Source organism: Melospiza melodia, chromosome 1 (assembly GCF_035770615.1).
Source record: "Melospiza melodia melodia isolate bMelMel2 chromosome 1, bMelMel2.pri, whole genome shotgun sequence".
Taxonomy (NCBI): Eukaryota; Metazoa; Chordata; class Aves; order Passeriformes; family Passerellidae; genus Melospiza; species Melospiza melodia.
Window position 1 is genome coordinate 31107656 of NC_086194.1, and position 14243 is coordinate 31121898.

Here is a 14243-nt window from a genome sequence, read left to right on the forward strand (position 1 = left end):
AGAAAACTGGAGAGAAAATACCATTAAAAGTAGTTATGAGTATATGGAAGAAAATATAAGACAGAGCAAGAAAGCATCTGTAAAAGAAAATATGTAGAGACCTCTGAGAAGAAAATTAAGACAGCTTCATGTGCTTTTTATTCACAACTGTGTTGATGAATACAACATGTGGAAAATGATAGTTTTCCAAATGGCTATGACCTTGATAAATAATTTGATTTCTAGAAAATTTTTTTTTCTTTTATTTGAAAGGAAAAAAATATCCCTTTCTGGGCAAAATGCACTTTTCAGAAATTAAGAAAATTTCTTGGTGAAAGTGGTTTTTCCAAGGGACCTCTGTGTCTTTTTATCCGCTCAATCTATTGTTCTCATGAAAAACACAACCACTCCAATTCTTCTGCCTGAGCATTTTAAAATCAGATTTACTTTCCTTTCTCTCCCTTTCTTCCACATCTCACTTTTGCAAAAACTGAAAACTACTTTACACTTGTCAAGTAATAATCATTTGTGGTGACGTGAGCAGATTGTTGACATTGCAAACTGAGCTGTTGTATAATCAATAGAAGTAAACTTTAGGTAGCATATGTTCTTCATTCCTGCTGTGCATTGAAGTGTATGCTGTACCCCCAACAAGGAGTATAGATTTTGAACCTAGAAATCAACTAATACTCTAGAGCCCTCTTCTTTTAATTTATACAAAAAAGCACCCCTTCCTTCTTTTCCCCAATTTTACCATTCCTGTGGAATGTCAGAAAAATAAGTACTAGGCTTTCCTTCCTCTTATACTATTCTTAGACAGCTAAATAATTTTTAAAATTTCAAGTACCCTAAAATATACTGAAATGTAGAATATTCTCAAAATAATGTGCTTATCTGTGGATGTAAGAAATTCCTTGGGAGTTATGTCATACTGTCATTTATTTTGTGAATTCTGCAAAAGTGACACATTGAGGCAAATTTTTACCTCTGTATTTAAGTATTTCTGATACTACAGCACTTTCTTATGAGCAATCTTATTAAGATTACTGAAGCAGTGAACTGTTTTGGTAGTATTATTAGTTTATTATGTTAACATTTTAGGCCAAGTCTTTTATGATAAAATACTGTAGCATTTTCAGCCTTGATAAGAATGTAATATGTTTTCTAAACAATTATACACATTTTAAAACATAAGAGGTACCCCTAAATTTGGTTATTATATTTGTGGCAGAAAAGCTTCTAAATATTTACTTTTTTTTCTTCCTTAGAACAAAGTAATGAGCATTGAACTGATTTTCTGGTAGAAACATGTTACACCATGAAAGCTAAATGATATCCTAAACAATACTTAGTGGTAAAATTTGGCAGTGTGTATGCATGTGTCAGTACCATTTCCCATACAAGTTAGAATGGCTTTGATAGAAAAATAATTGGCTTTAAATGGTGGGATTCCATATTTATAGCATTTTGCTTTCTCAGTGTTGGAGCTGCTATTTTAGTTATTCTCTGTTTTATTTTAAACTCTGTCTTGCAAATTAAACCTCTACTTCCTCCCTCTCATATATCATCTTCAGTTGTGCATCTCTTGGAAGCCACATCAGTCCTTTAGCTAACAACTGGAATTTAGTAAATAAATTGTTCACAAGAATGGCATGTTACCAACTAGTTTTATTTGAGATCTGAGAAGTAACTAAAAGGTAAAAAACCAATTTTTTTTGCATCATATAAGTGCTTCCACAAGCACTTACAGATTTTCTGAATTCTGAAATGCAGATTTTCTGAACTCTGTTTTTCAAGGTGAAAGTGTTCTGTGTCCTGTTGTTGTTAGTATTATCTTGGCCTATATTTCCATACAAAGCTTTATATTTGTAAACTTTCCTTTGATACTTGAAAACTTGCCTTTTAATGTAACCTTTTCTTTAAAGCTATACTCATTTGAGACATGCTTGCTTACCATGATCTTTAGCCAATCCCTTTACCTATTGACTTTGAATTTTACTCTGTTTTGAATATGGACATGAGTGTGCACAGTACATGTATATATGCTTTTGCATGTGTTTCAAGAAGTTAGATAATTTTACTTGACTATGCTATTAAATTTTAAGTGCATTCTGGAAAAGACAAAGTAATTCTTCTCATAGTTTTTCTGTCTGTTAACTTTTCCTTAGTTTGGTCCTTTTTATACTAGTTCAGAGACTCTTGACTGAGGCATATTGTAGATCAAATGTAGAAGAGTCCTTATAATTACATTGAAACCATCTTTCTAAATAATAAAAATATATGGATGAGCAGATATTTTAGACAATATTTCATATACTCTTTGACTGCATAAGATCTTGCAGTTCCAGCTGCAAGAATTCAGGAAAGTTACATGAAGGATGCCGAAATAATTATTCATTAAAAAGGAACCCACAAATAACAGCCTTAGGCTCTGAAAATGTCTTTAAAAAAGCCATAAAAAAGTGCAAGAAAGCCAGAAAGCAAGCAAGAAAGAGAACAAATGGTGCTTCTAAAACTTTTCATTCAGTGGCACTTAGATACTCCTGCAATTATAACATTTAAAATGTCTAAGTTTATAAATGATCTTTAAATGGGTCCATCCATGGAAGACGTTGACCCTTTAAACATTTTGGCTAGTGATTAAATTCAAAACCATATGCAAATCCCAGTGACATGAACACGATTTGCAATACTGAGGACTTCATATTGATGTGGTACCTTTTTCCCCTTGGAGAAAAAAAAAGTATGTTTTTTATCTCCAGAAAGCAAGTAAGATAACTATAAAATAAAAGTAAGGTCAGGAATATTGACTGTTCTTAAAAAAAGAAATAGGGAAGAAATACAATTATTAAAAATATATAAAAAGTAAAGGTAGAAGAATAAAAGAAAACATATTAAAGTAAAGGCTGTAAAGTTAAAACTTCAATAAAATATATGCCTTAGTTAATAATTAATGCAGAAAAAGTTGGCAGAATTTTGGTATGCCTTGGAGGATAAATCCAGGACAAAGCTGATGGTCAGATGAAAGTTATCAAGGGGCTTTGGGGGAATGTTCTCAGGTTTGGCCTTGATGAAGTTGAGCTGACAACAGAACTGGCCCAAAGGAATGTTGTGAAATTAAACCAAAATTTTAGTGGGAGACACTATTATAAACTCGATGCAGAAAAAAAGTATTATGTGCAAGTTGTACAGAAATTCTGTGTAGTTTTCTGTGAGAACAGACATTACTTGATATTGTGTTACATTAAAACATGTGCAAACAACACATAAAAATAATAGATACTGTAAATTCCATATACCTATAGGGACAATCCTTTAAATGCTCTCTGATCTGTTTCTATCAGGGAACATTCAACAACTTGCTTTACCTTGTGTAATGTTAAGGTAGGACAACATAGTGATTGTTTGGTACACTCTTTTATTTGCATGATGTGAAACTGAGAATCTTTAGGCAGACCTACATTCTTTCAAATAACAGACTGGGTCTTCATTTGGTGGCTAAATCTCCACTATGCACTAATGCATTCTATATATCTATATTCTTGCAAAATACAAGTCTGGTATAACTGAACAAATAATAGTGCATTTATAGGTTTTTTCCCCTACTTGTTGAAGTTACGGACTTTAGAGTCTTCTGCATCTTCTCTCAAGGTTTTTCAAGAGACAACTGGGTAATTTATTCAAGGCATTTACCAGCTTTTAGTTTTAACTGATTCATCTGTGAAGTGGGTAAAGAAATGCCTCTTTAGAGGAGTATGCAATCAGAAACTGCTATACTGATTTATACCAGCCGAAGATATGAACCTCTCCATTTTTCAGTGTTCTCAAAGTACTGTGAGATAGCTGAATAAAAACACTAGAGGATTCTAGGGAAAGAGAAAATAATTTATGTTACTAAGCTATTCCAATCTCCAGTTTTAGAAGAGTGTGGATTATTTTTCTGTTACATAAATTATTGTCCTGGCCTGGTATTCCCGCTCATTTCCTTTTAAAATTAACAACACAGCAGAAGAATTGTAGCTATTTGCATAAGTTTAGCTTTCTTTGGAGATTTCCAACTCTGTGTTGTGGTGCTTAGAGAGTCATTTCTGCATTGGGTACTTCTCTTCAATCTCTTCTGGGAGAACAAATGTTTGGTAGCATCCTAGCCATGTGCTTTGAATGTACAAAAATAGAATAGAAGAATAAAAGAAACAGAGTCCCTTGGTAGAATCGCTTTAATGTCTTGCATCTGATGTTCAGATTGGTGGGGAGGGGAGGATCACATGCCTGATGTTTTCTCTAGAACTACACCCAACTGGAAACCATCCCTTGGCTTCTCTGCAGACAGCAGCATACCCAAATGGAACATATTAATTCTTTGGGGAAATCTCCCTGGTCAGACAAAAAGAAATCTTTTCAGCTTCCCAGATACATGCTCTGTTCCCAGTACCATCAGACTGAAAGAAGAATCTGCATTACGTTGATCTGGAAGAAACAGTTTCACTCTAACTTCAAGGTTTAGATAAATAACTTCTGGGATGCAGCTGCTCAAGCTTTCAGGTTTTGACATGTTTATTAATGAAAATGAATGAGAAAAGAAAGAAACAGTCAGCCAGGCAAGATGCCCCTGTAACTCTGCCGTCATCATTAGGTGAATATGGTATACCAAATATTTATGCTTCTATATAATTCAGATCACAGAAAATAAATATCACTTTTATGTGTTTTATTTTCTTTGGAGAAGGAAGTGGAGGAGAGTGTGAGTCATAGTGGAAGAATAAAATCTATTTCTCTTCTGACAAAAGCTGCTTGTTTTGTCAGAGAAGGATCCTAGCGTTAACTTCAGTTTGCTGATAAGCTCTGGAGCCTGACTGGCTTCAAAAGGAAGTGATAGCCTGCCAGTCCTCAGTCTGTACCTGTCTACTGACCCATGGCCAGAAGCCAAATCATATCTTTTACTCCTGCTGGGCATAAGATAATCAATGTTCCTAGCAGAGTCTGAATGCAGGCTGCTGGTGCACCCTTGCAAAGATTTCTGGTGAGTAGAATTTTGACCCTTTGCACCGTAACAAATCCTACCAGCTGCAGCCTAACTTCTGAGCATGAGGCTGGTCTGAGGAATTTGGGAAGGTTAACATGAATATATATTAGTGTATTACCAATATTATTTGCCTGCTTTAAAAAAATACACCCCAACATATTTTCTGTTATGATTAGATTCAAAGGGTTCTCTTCTTAGGCAGCTGAGAAGGGAAGTGAATGGTTAGAGGAGCTCCTGAGGAGGTAGTCAGTGGATGATTCCTCCTTTTTACTCCTTGCTGTGCCCTTCAGAGTGCAGAAGAGATAGAAAAGATACAGGGTCTGATAATTTTCTGCTCCCAAGAGATAGTTAAGGGGATCAGGAACTGTCACTGCCTCTCCAACCATCCTGAGGTAGGAAAAGATTGTTTACAAGGGAGAAGTGATCTTTATGTTGTTTTCGGTAGGCTTTCTTTACAGCTACCAACCTCAAAACATTTGCTTCCCCTGCCCTCCTGCTTCCCCTGCAGGAAGGGGTGGGCTAGATGATCCTTAGAAGTTCCTTCCAACACAAGCTATTCTATGGTTCTATGATTCTGTGATTTTCCTAAAGACAGATACTAACTCATATAAAGGTGCTAAAGCCTGAGAGATGACAAATGACAAAAGGTTTTATGTATGCCCTGGTGAAATGAAGACTATATTTTAAAATGTGTGTGTATATCATTCCTAATAGAACTTCATACGATAGGAAAGTATCTATCATTTTTGTGAAAGAATTTTTGTGTGTGTTTCTTGCCACAAAGCAGTTACTGCTAAGGCTAGACAAACATTACAAATATCCTACCTACATAAACTTCAAACCAAAATGCTGTTTTCCAGAGTTAAGTTGCTCTTTTCTGAGTGAATATATAATAGAATTTATTCAAAAGAGTAACCACCTAAATGTCTGTAGATTAATGTAGAAGACTGGATTAGAGATTTAGGAACCAAAGGTCTATATGGTTTTTGCAATTGAGAGACTTGTGGCTGTCATCTTTTTGAAAGACCAAATAGTAGCCTTGACTTCGGTAACAAGAATCAGGGACACTCTGAGATATTTCAGAGAGGAGTCAAGCTTGCTATCCCAGTAAAAAGATTATATTTTTTTTTTTAGTGTTCCATGATGTCTTTCAAAATGAAAAGTCCTTTGAGGTTCTTGAAATCCTCTTAGCTGTTATTTTGGTAAAGTGAACTCAGGTAATAGTGAAAGCAGTAACAGAACACTGAATTCTAAATGCCACCTCCAGTTATTAGCATTATAACCTTCTCATTTCTAGAGCTGAGATTCCTATATATCATTTCTGTAGAGATTTATGAATGTGCTACTATTTCCTCTTCAGGACTATTAAAGATGGTGTTAATAGCTATTCCTGGTTCTTTGTGTCAAAAGACCTTGCTTTCAGTATTTCATAATTTTCCTATTGCTACTCAGTATGGCTGGCAGTTTTAATGTCAGACATATTTATTTGACAAAAAATTGAATAAACTGTGTCTAAGCAATTTTTGCTGCTTCTATGAATGAGATTAAGGGTCAAATGCATTGTTTTGCCTCATTGTTATTAAAAAATGTGCTGACATCTTTACGCTTAAGAGCAAGGTCTTGAAATGTGGCAGAAGTGTGGTAGATTTTCCCAATGTTTCCAAATTATAAGACTCTCAAAAATTTCTTTGTGTGTTAAACTGGTGAGGCTTGTTACTGCTCAGCTGCTTGAGCTTGCAGAGCTTCTCTGCGCTGCACACACTCCATTGTCTGACTGCTGAGTTTAGTGCTGTGCTCTGTGGTGCTGCCACTTTGTTTGACATGAAGAAATAAAAAGCAGAGCCTGACTTGAATTTGAGGAAATATGAATGGAGAGGAGGAGGGCAAAAGCTCAAGTGGCTGCAGATAGGGAGGGTTCTTCATAGGATCCCTCCTTCTTCCAGTCTATAAGACGTATGGTGCTATGGGGACAGATGAAGATTGTGTATCAGCCACAGTCCTCATCAGTGATCAGGATCCATGCCACATGTATTGCAGACGTGGGGAAGTTTGGGAAGTATGTGTTGCTTCAGACAATGAATTTGTTATTAGAATATCAGAAGGTATGTACATAAGATAAGACGTGGTTGCATAGGAGACCTTGATTCCTGATATTGTTCCCTAGCTTTGTGGAGATTAGCCTGCAAAAGCTCAGACACCGTAGTGTCTAATGTAAGTATTCATATATGTACTTTGTGTGTCAGAGTGTTCTACACCGTGGAACAATAGGAAAAAAAGCCTAGAGGAGGAGTGACTGTCTGCTTGCCTCCAGGCCATTTCAGCTCAAACCTGTAGCAACCTTGGTGGATATTTATTTCAGCTATTATAAAAAAGTCCAAACAATGGAAAGTCTCCAATTTTCTAAAACATTTTATTTATATTATTATTTATTCTTAGTATTTAAAAGCTTGTTCCAGTGTCTGAAGTACAGGTGTCCTGCTGCAGCTGCTTCAAGTCCTGTTCACAGAGTACAGAACAGGTTATTTCTTTCCTCTGGCAACAACTTACGTATTTGTGCACTTTTGTCATGTTTGCTCTCATGTTATGCAAATCAAATAATTATATTATTTATCCACTTAAGTTATATTTTTTAAAAGTTTTTTCTTTGCTTTTGATCCCTCCAGTTGGTCTAGATCCTTCTTGAAGTGCAATGCTCAATACTGGACTCCATATTTCAGCAGAGGCCTACTAATGACTTGTATAAAAAGGAATATTTCACAACTTGTATCACTTTGCCTGTAGATATTTTTGGTGCAATTTCAGCAAAATTGCCAAAAATTTTTAAGTGACCTCTATCCTTTTTTGAATGTAAAACTGTATTCATTGAAATGCTGCATGCTCTGACAAAGACTTTTTGCTTCATCTGAATTATTTTTTTATGATTAACAAGTAAAATGAACATTTTCCTAATATTAAAATTACCTTTGAGGCAAACAAAACAAAATAAAGTTTATAATGCATAGATCAAAAACTAAACTAAAGAAAAACCTAGAGAATTGTTGATATCATTTATGTCTTTCTTTTTTCCCGCAGAAAACCTAAACCTTCCCACAAAAATATGATTTCTTTGGACTAAGTGGTTTAGCAAATAAACAATAAACATTGAACTTAAACAAATAGCGTTACACATGCACAAATTTAATCTTCACATTCTGACCAGTGTAGACCAATTGGGATGGGTCTACACTGGTCAGAATGTGAAGATTTTTCTAGAGTTAATTTTTCTGGGACAGAACATTCATATATGTATTTGCCTTTTAATATTAGCCCTGTCCCCCTGATTTAGCACAGCCATTACAGCCTCAGTGTTTGTCAAACCAGTGCAGAAGACATCCTCACTCCTTCCCTTTGGAGTCAGCCTGAAAGAACACATCTACAAGTGCTGAGCCAAGGGGCTTATCTTCTCCTTCAATACATCTTTCAGGCTTTGAGATTGGAGAAGGGCAAAATCAAAGTGGTAAAATATCCGCACACAAGTTTGTCAAGGAAGGGGTTAAAAAAGTGGAATCTTTGTGACTGTAAAGGGCTGAATTATCTTCCTGACACCAGCAGGGGTTGCTGTCACTAGTTCGTGGTTGTCACATTCCTGTTATGCTTGACCTCGGAAAGGCTTGACAACATAGTCTGGATTTGATTAGGGAATTTCATGTTTTTCCTTTGCTAGAGTCACCCCCCACCTCGACAAACATTTAAAAATGTTAAGGAGTAAAAAAAAAAAAAAAAGTTTGGAAAGCAAACATTTTCCCAAAAGAAATTTATAGTTCAAATTTACACCAAGTTCACACTAACTGGAGCAATCCGGGTTTCCAGTCAGGCTTTGAGAGCTCTCTGTAAACCATTAGTCACTTCCCTGGAAGAGGCAGCTTTTTATAGGCAGCAGGATAAAACAGACACAGATGTGTAAGTAATATTAGAGGCTTTCACATGTACCTGCCTTTTTTTCTCAGTCATACAAAAGAAAAAAAAGGTGATTATAGAAAGAAATTCATTGAAGCCTTGGACTTCAACAGCTACCATGGAGATTTGTTTAATGAAAATAACATATCTTGTGTTGTGTTTTTTTCTGGTTTTAAGAATTTATGTAATGAACATGGAAGTTCTTTTAATTTTATCACATTGGGTTCTTTGCATTCTACAGGACTGTGATCATGCCAGCTGCCAATGAGTTTGATCCAGAAATCGTCCTGGTGTCAGCAGGATTCGACGCTGTGGAAGGCCACGACCCTCCGCTGGGCGGGTACAAAGTCACGGCTAAATGTAGGTATTGCCATTGGCACACGTTTCTGAGTTGGTATTTTTTCTAGTTAGGAACCTTATTATATAAGTCCAGTTCACATCTGTGTTTCTGTTTTGTGAGATGACAGCTGTGTCACTGAGGGCAGGGACTGTCCAGCAGTTAATACCTAGGGATGCCTGGAGAGCTGCACTGCTTGCCCAGCTCATGGACAAGGTGGAAACAAACATGTTAGAGTTCCTGGCTCACTCCTTTATGTTCCTTTTGGCATTTTTGTCTTGACTTTCTAAAGTATTACTTTTCTGGCATTCAAATAACATTTTAGATGTTTCATGCTTTTTAATAGGCCCCAATTTCCAAATGCTGGAGTAAGTTACTTCTCTTTAAATATATATTGGAGATTTTAGACTTTGGATGCCTAAATCCAATCTCATATTGCTCTTTTGTTATTGTAATCTTTTCAGCTCTGTGGCATTAATCCTGAATTACATCAGTGTTTATGAAGGCCAATTTTTTCTAAAAGACTACTCTGTTGGGTCTCAATATTTGGATGTCCATTTCAGTCTTTCAAAATGTGTGCTTATGGCAGAGATTTAATATTTTCTGAAAGACAGGTCTGTCTGACACATCTCATTTGTAACACTCCAAAATCCCTAGCTCTTACCAGACACTGTGGCCAAACTGATTCTGAGCCTGGGATGTTAAGCAAGGCTGGCAGATGTAGTAACTCTCTGTACAGAATGTGCAATGTAACATTGCTTTATATCAATTTCTTTACGTGGAATGACACAAAATGGTTTCCTAAAGCAGTGATGTGAATAATTTTCTTCAGTATATCTACTTTTATTCAGTATATTCAGTCTATAATATCACTTTGATACCTATTAAATATGGACCTCTGCTTCTAGGTTGGTCAAGGCAAATGCCTTGGGAAAGTCTGGAGAAGTCAATGAGACTTAATGGTGTTTAAAACACTGCAGAAATGGACTCCAGTTAAGACAATTTTGTCCTTCTAACCTCTGCCTTTTGTTGCAGATCAATGGACCAAAGCTGTTGTATAGCTCAGGAGGTTCAGGGTGGATATGCATATTTTTTATTTTAATTTTTACTGCATGCTAAACAGGCTTCCCTGAAAGTGATGGAGGAACAGAGTGAGTGTCCATAAGGGTGTGCTGTAACGAGAGAATGGAGAGAGCAGTGCAGGGCTCTACCCAGAGACTCTTACACAGGTGCTAATGCACAAGTGGGCTGGAATTGGAATATCCCTCTGGCTGCAAGTTAGGCATATTGAGTTTTAGCACAGCCTTTCAGGTTAATGCAGTGGTTACATGGGAGAGGAAAGAAACATAGCCAGCAGTGTGCATGTTCGCATATAATTTCCCTATGTATTATGATTATTAGTAAAACATTTTGCAGGAAGAAGTGAGCAATTTACTCACTGTTTTTTTCCATGTGTGGTTCCTGGTCAGTGGCACCATCCCATGAGTTTGTTTGGCAGGGAGGTGAACTTTCAGCTGGTACTAAATTAGATATTGTGTTGAGAACCATTGTATAACTATCTGTATTTAGCTGCTGAGAAGGTATTCTACGTGTCCCTTAAGGATGCAAGATGCTTTGGCATATATAATGTTCTGCATAGCCACTTCAACAATTTAACTAGAAATTGCAGCAAAGAAAAACTGTCTGACATTAGAATTAGTGTTAATTTTCATTCATTAATTAATTAACTCATCATAACTTTTTAAAAGAAATCTTACACATTTTCTAATATAAGAGGCTGCACACTACTTCTGCATATGTGTCTGTAAGCAAAAAAAGGTGATTTGTGATTGTTCTGCTTGAAGACACATATGCAGAAGTAGTAGACAAAAAAACCCCAAAAACCAGTGTAGGTGGCTCTTGTTTAAATTAAGAGAAAAGCCTAGATAGACTCAGATAATGATCATGCACCTGAGGGATGAATAAAGCCCTTTTTACTGAGCCAAAGGAATTTATTATTTCCCCAAAATAAAATTCTTCACATTCCACCATTCTATTTTAGAACATAACATACGATATGTGGTATGTAGGAAAATGAACATTCTATTAAAAAAAAGGTCCAAAGAGAAACTTTCATATTGAACATTAAAATGGATACTTGTGCAAAGTTTTAATATAATTGGTTTGTAATAATTAGAAATTGTATGCCAACAAGTAAAGCTGAACCTGTAAATATTCTTTCTTTATAAATCTTTAGCACTTTGTGTATACTTAATACATAGAATTTTCTGATTTCTGTGATTTAATACAAGCTTTACAAATTAGAGAGAGATTGAAATCAAAGGAGAGAAGATAGATCCTTAGCTACTAACCGTGCTCTTAAAGAGCATTTAGAAGCCACTAGATACTTGGTAATGAATTTTTCATGTCTTTCCATCAGAGTACAATCTAAGAGAAAAAATTTAAATTTATTAACTAATCAATTGTCCCAAGTTATAAAGTAAAAATCATTGGATGAAGATAGTAGATTGAACTAATTACAGCCTTGGAGTAACCATATAGAATAGCAGGCAATTACATTCAACAAAAAATGATCTGGTAATGAATCTGCACAGTTTGAGAAATGTAAACTATAATCTGCTTTAACCCAGAATTTTAATTTTTTTCTAGATTATCATTCAATCTTATTTACTGAGGACTTGTCATTTCTCATTAGTAAAGAAACATATTAGCAACAAAATAATCATTTATATATATTTGCTGATTTTAAATCTTTGAGTCTGTTGTGCCTGTCAGGATTTATCACAGTGAGGTGACACTCAACTCTAGAAGGTTGTAGAGTGGAATCTGGCCAACTGAGATCAGTGATGATAGCAGAGCTTGGAGATATCTCACTTCCTAATTTATCTCTAGTTGTATTAGGTAATGAAATCACTAATGGTTCATCAAAAAAAAAAAAGAGATAGTGTTAAAAAAAAAAGATTGGAAGGGAAGTTTTAATCTTTCCTACCTTATTGCACTTTTCAGATCACTTTCCTTATTTTTACAAAGCAGCTTTGCAATTTCTCCTTATCATCTGTTGATTAGTTTTCACTATACTAAGCAATATTTGACTAATATTTTACCTGTCTGTGAAACAGATTTGTTTGGTGCAATGTAGAATTGAGAATGAACATTAAGTAAAACATTTGTTTCAACCCCAACTTTGAGGATTTCACAGGCACGTTTTGCTTTATCTTAGCTCTTTGTGCCAATCCTCTCTCTTAATGAAGTGCTATGATTTCAAAAGGTGCTTGCATAATACACCTACATACACATACACATCTTGAAATATATACCCAACCCATGTGCACAAACTTTGTGATGGATTTTATATTATTTTAAGAACAAAAAGGGCTTCAAAGATTTGATATGACTGGTGGCATATGGCAGAACTTGTTGCTGCTGGGAAGTTCTCAGTCCTTTGGTACAAGCTACATTCCTAATATCTTAGTAAGGAAAGGCAAGCTTTATTGACAACACTGATGAAAGGCCACCTAGCATAATTAGAAACAGGTACACTTTTGAATTCACAATCGCTTTGCCCTGAAGAAGGTCCTCTCCCCTCAAAAGGGTTTGTGTCAGAAAAGAACTTTGTTTTTCCAAATAAAAATTTCTGTCTGCTAAAAATATTATCTTTACTCACAGACACTGCCTTGCCTGTGGCATTATGCTATGGGAACTGCACCAAGTTTAACATCAAAACACAAAGAGAAGAAAGTGAAGCAAAGATCATGTTAAACTTCCCTGGTAGTCCTCTTGGCCCAGGGTCTTGCACCAGTTAAAGGTGCCAACTCTTGCTCAGGAGCTTCTCTAACACCTGATATGTTCTGTCAGGAATATTCAGGCAAATTATCTTAGATTTTGCTTTCTGTGTGCCTTCTGTAATGGCTAAAGTTTAACTTGGTTAGCTGAAATAGAGGAATGCCAGGAATGCCTTTTGCAGTGTCCATCTTCAGTACTCGCATGGCTCTGTCCCTGTTGCTTGGCTAAGCGGCTCCCCAAGGTGTAAGGTGAAGGTGGGTGTAGCAGCTGGAACTCTCATACACAGATTTATGTAGAGTAACTATTGAAGTGTTTGGGACCTCTTTGTTTAGATCAGAGACTGTAAAAGCCCTTTGATTTTATTGTAAAATATAATCAGGTCAGAGGAAAACGTCTCAGTTCCTGACTCGTCCAATGGTTTCTTTTTATTATTAGAATTTATTTTCAATAAGATAACACAAAATATCAGCACCATTTGACATGTATTATCAAAACATATTTTTATCAAATTAACTTTTTTTACTGGAGTAATAAGTTTTATTGACAAAAAAATATAAGAAAAATAGTGGTAGAAGAAGGGAATAAAGGGATTTTATGTTTAGAATAGTAAGGATATGCTTAAAGAGTAGGAATATGCTCTCCCCTGTTATCCTGATGATCCTTAGATAGATCTACTGAAGATAGAACTGACACACTTTGTGCTTTATTTTACAGTTAATTTTTACATTTTCTGCTAAAACCTATTGTATTATCACACAATTTGAATTTTGTGTAGTGAACAATCTGAAGAAGATCTGTCGGATCTGATCATAAATTTGCAAATTGTTAGATCTTGTAAGGGAACTGTTTTCAAATCTAGCTCTGCTGGCTGAAGATCTCCATGTAACATTATCCTGAGGTGAAGTACTTTCTCTTTGTTTTATAGAACAGCCCTTAGAATAATGCTTGCACTAAAGCCACTGAGATCACTTTACTGTTCAAGTAAATATTCTACATAATTGCTCATTAAATCGTGACCATTCCATAAAAAGAATAAAGTAAATAGAGAAGTGTCAAGCAAGAATGAAGACCTTTTCCAAGGTACTTAACTTCCTGAAGCAGTTCATTTGTTAAGGGCTATGATGATTTACTAGAGTTTTCCTGTTGTTTTACTCTCCTATTCCAAAGATGCTATTTGACACCAGA

The 14243-nt window shown here is 35.6% G+C and overlaps 1 protein-coding gene across 14 annotated transcripts in view; it reads left to right on the forward strand.

The window, feature by feature from the left end:
* The window catches only part of HDAC9 (histone deacetylase 9), a 454863-nt gene that overhangs the window by 385077 nt on the left and 55543 nt on the right, over positions 1-14243 (forward strand). For all 14 annotated transcript variants that reach the window (XM_063152662.1, XM_063152693.1, XM_063152671.1 and 11 more), the window contains one exon: positions 9180-9298. In XM_063152662.1, coding sequence (XP_063008732.1) covers positions 9180-9298 — 119 coding nt within the window. The remainder of the gene's footprint in view (positions 1-9179; positions 9299-14243) is intronic.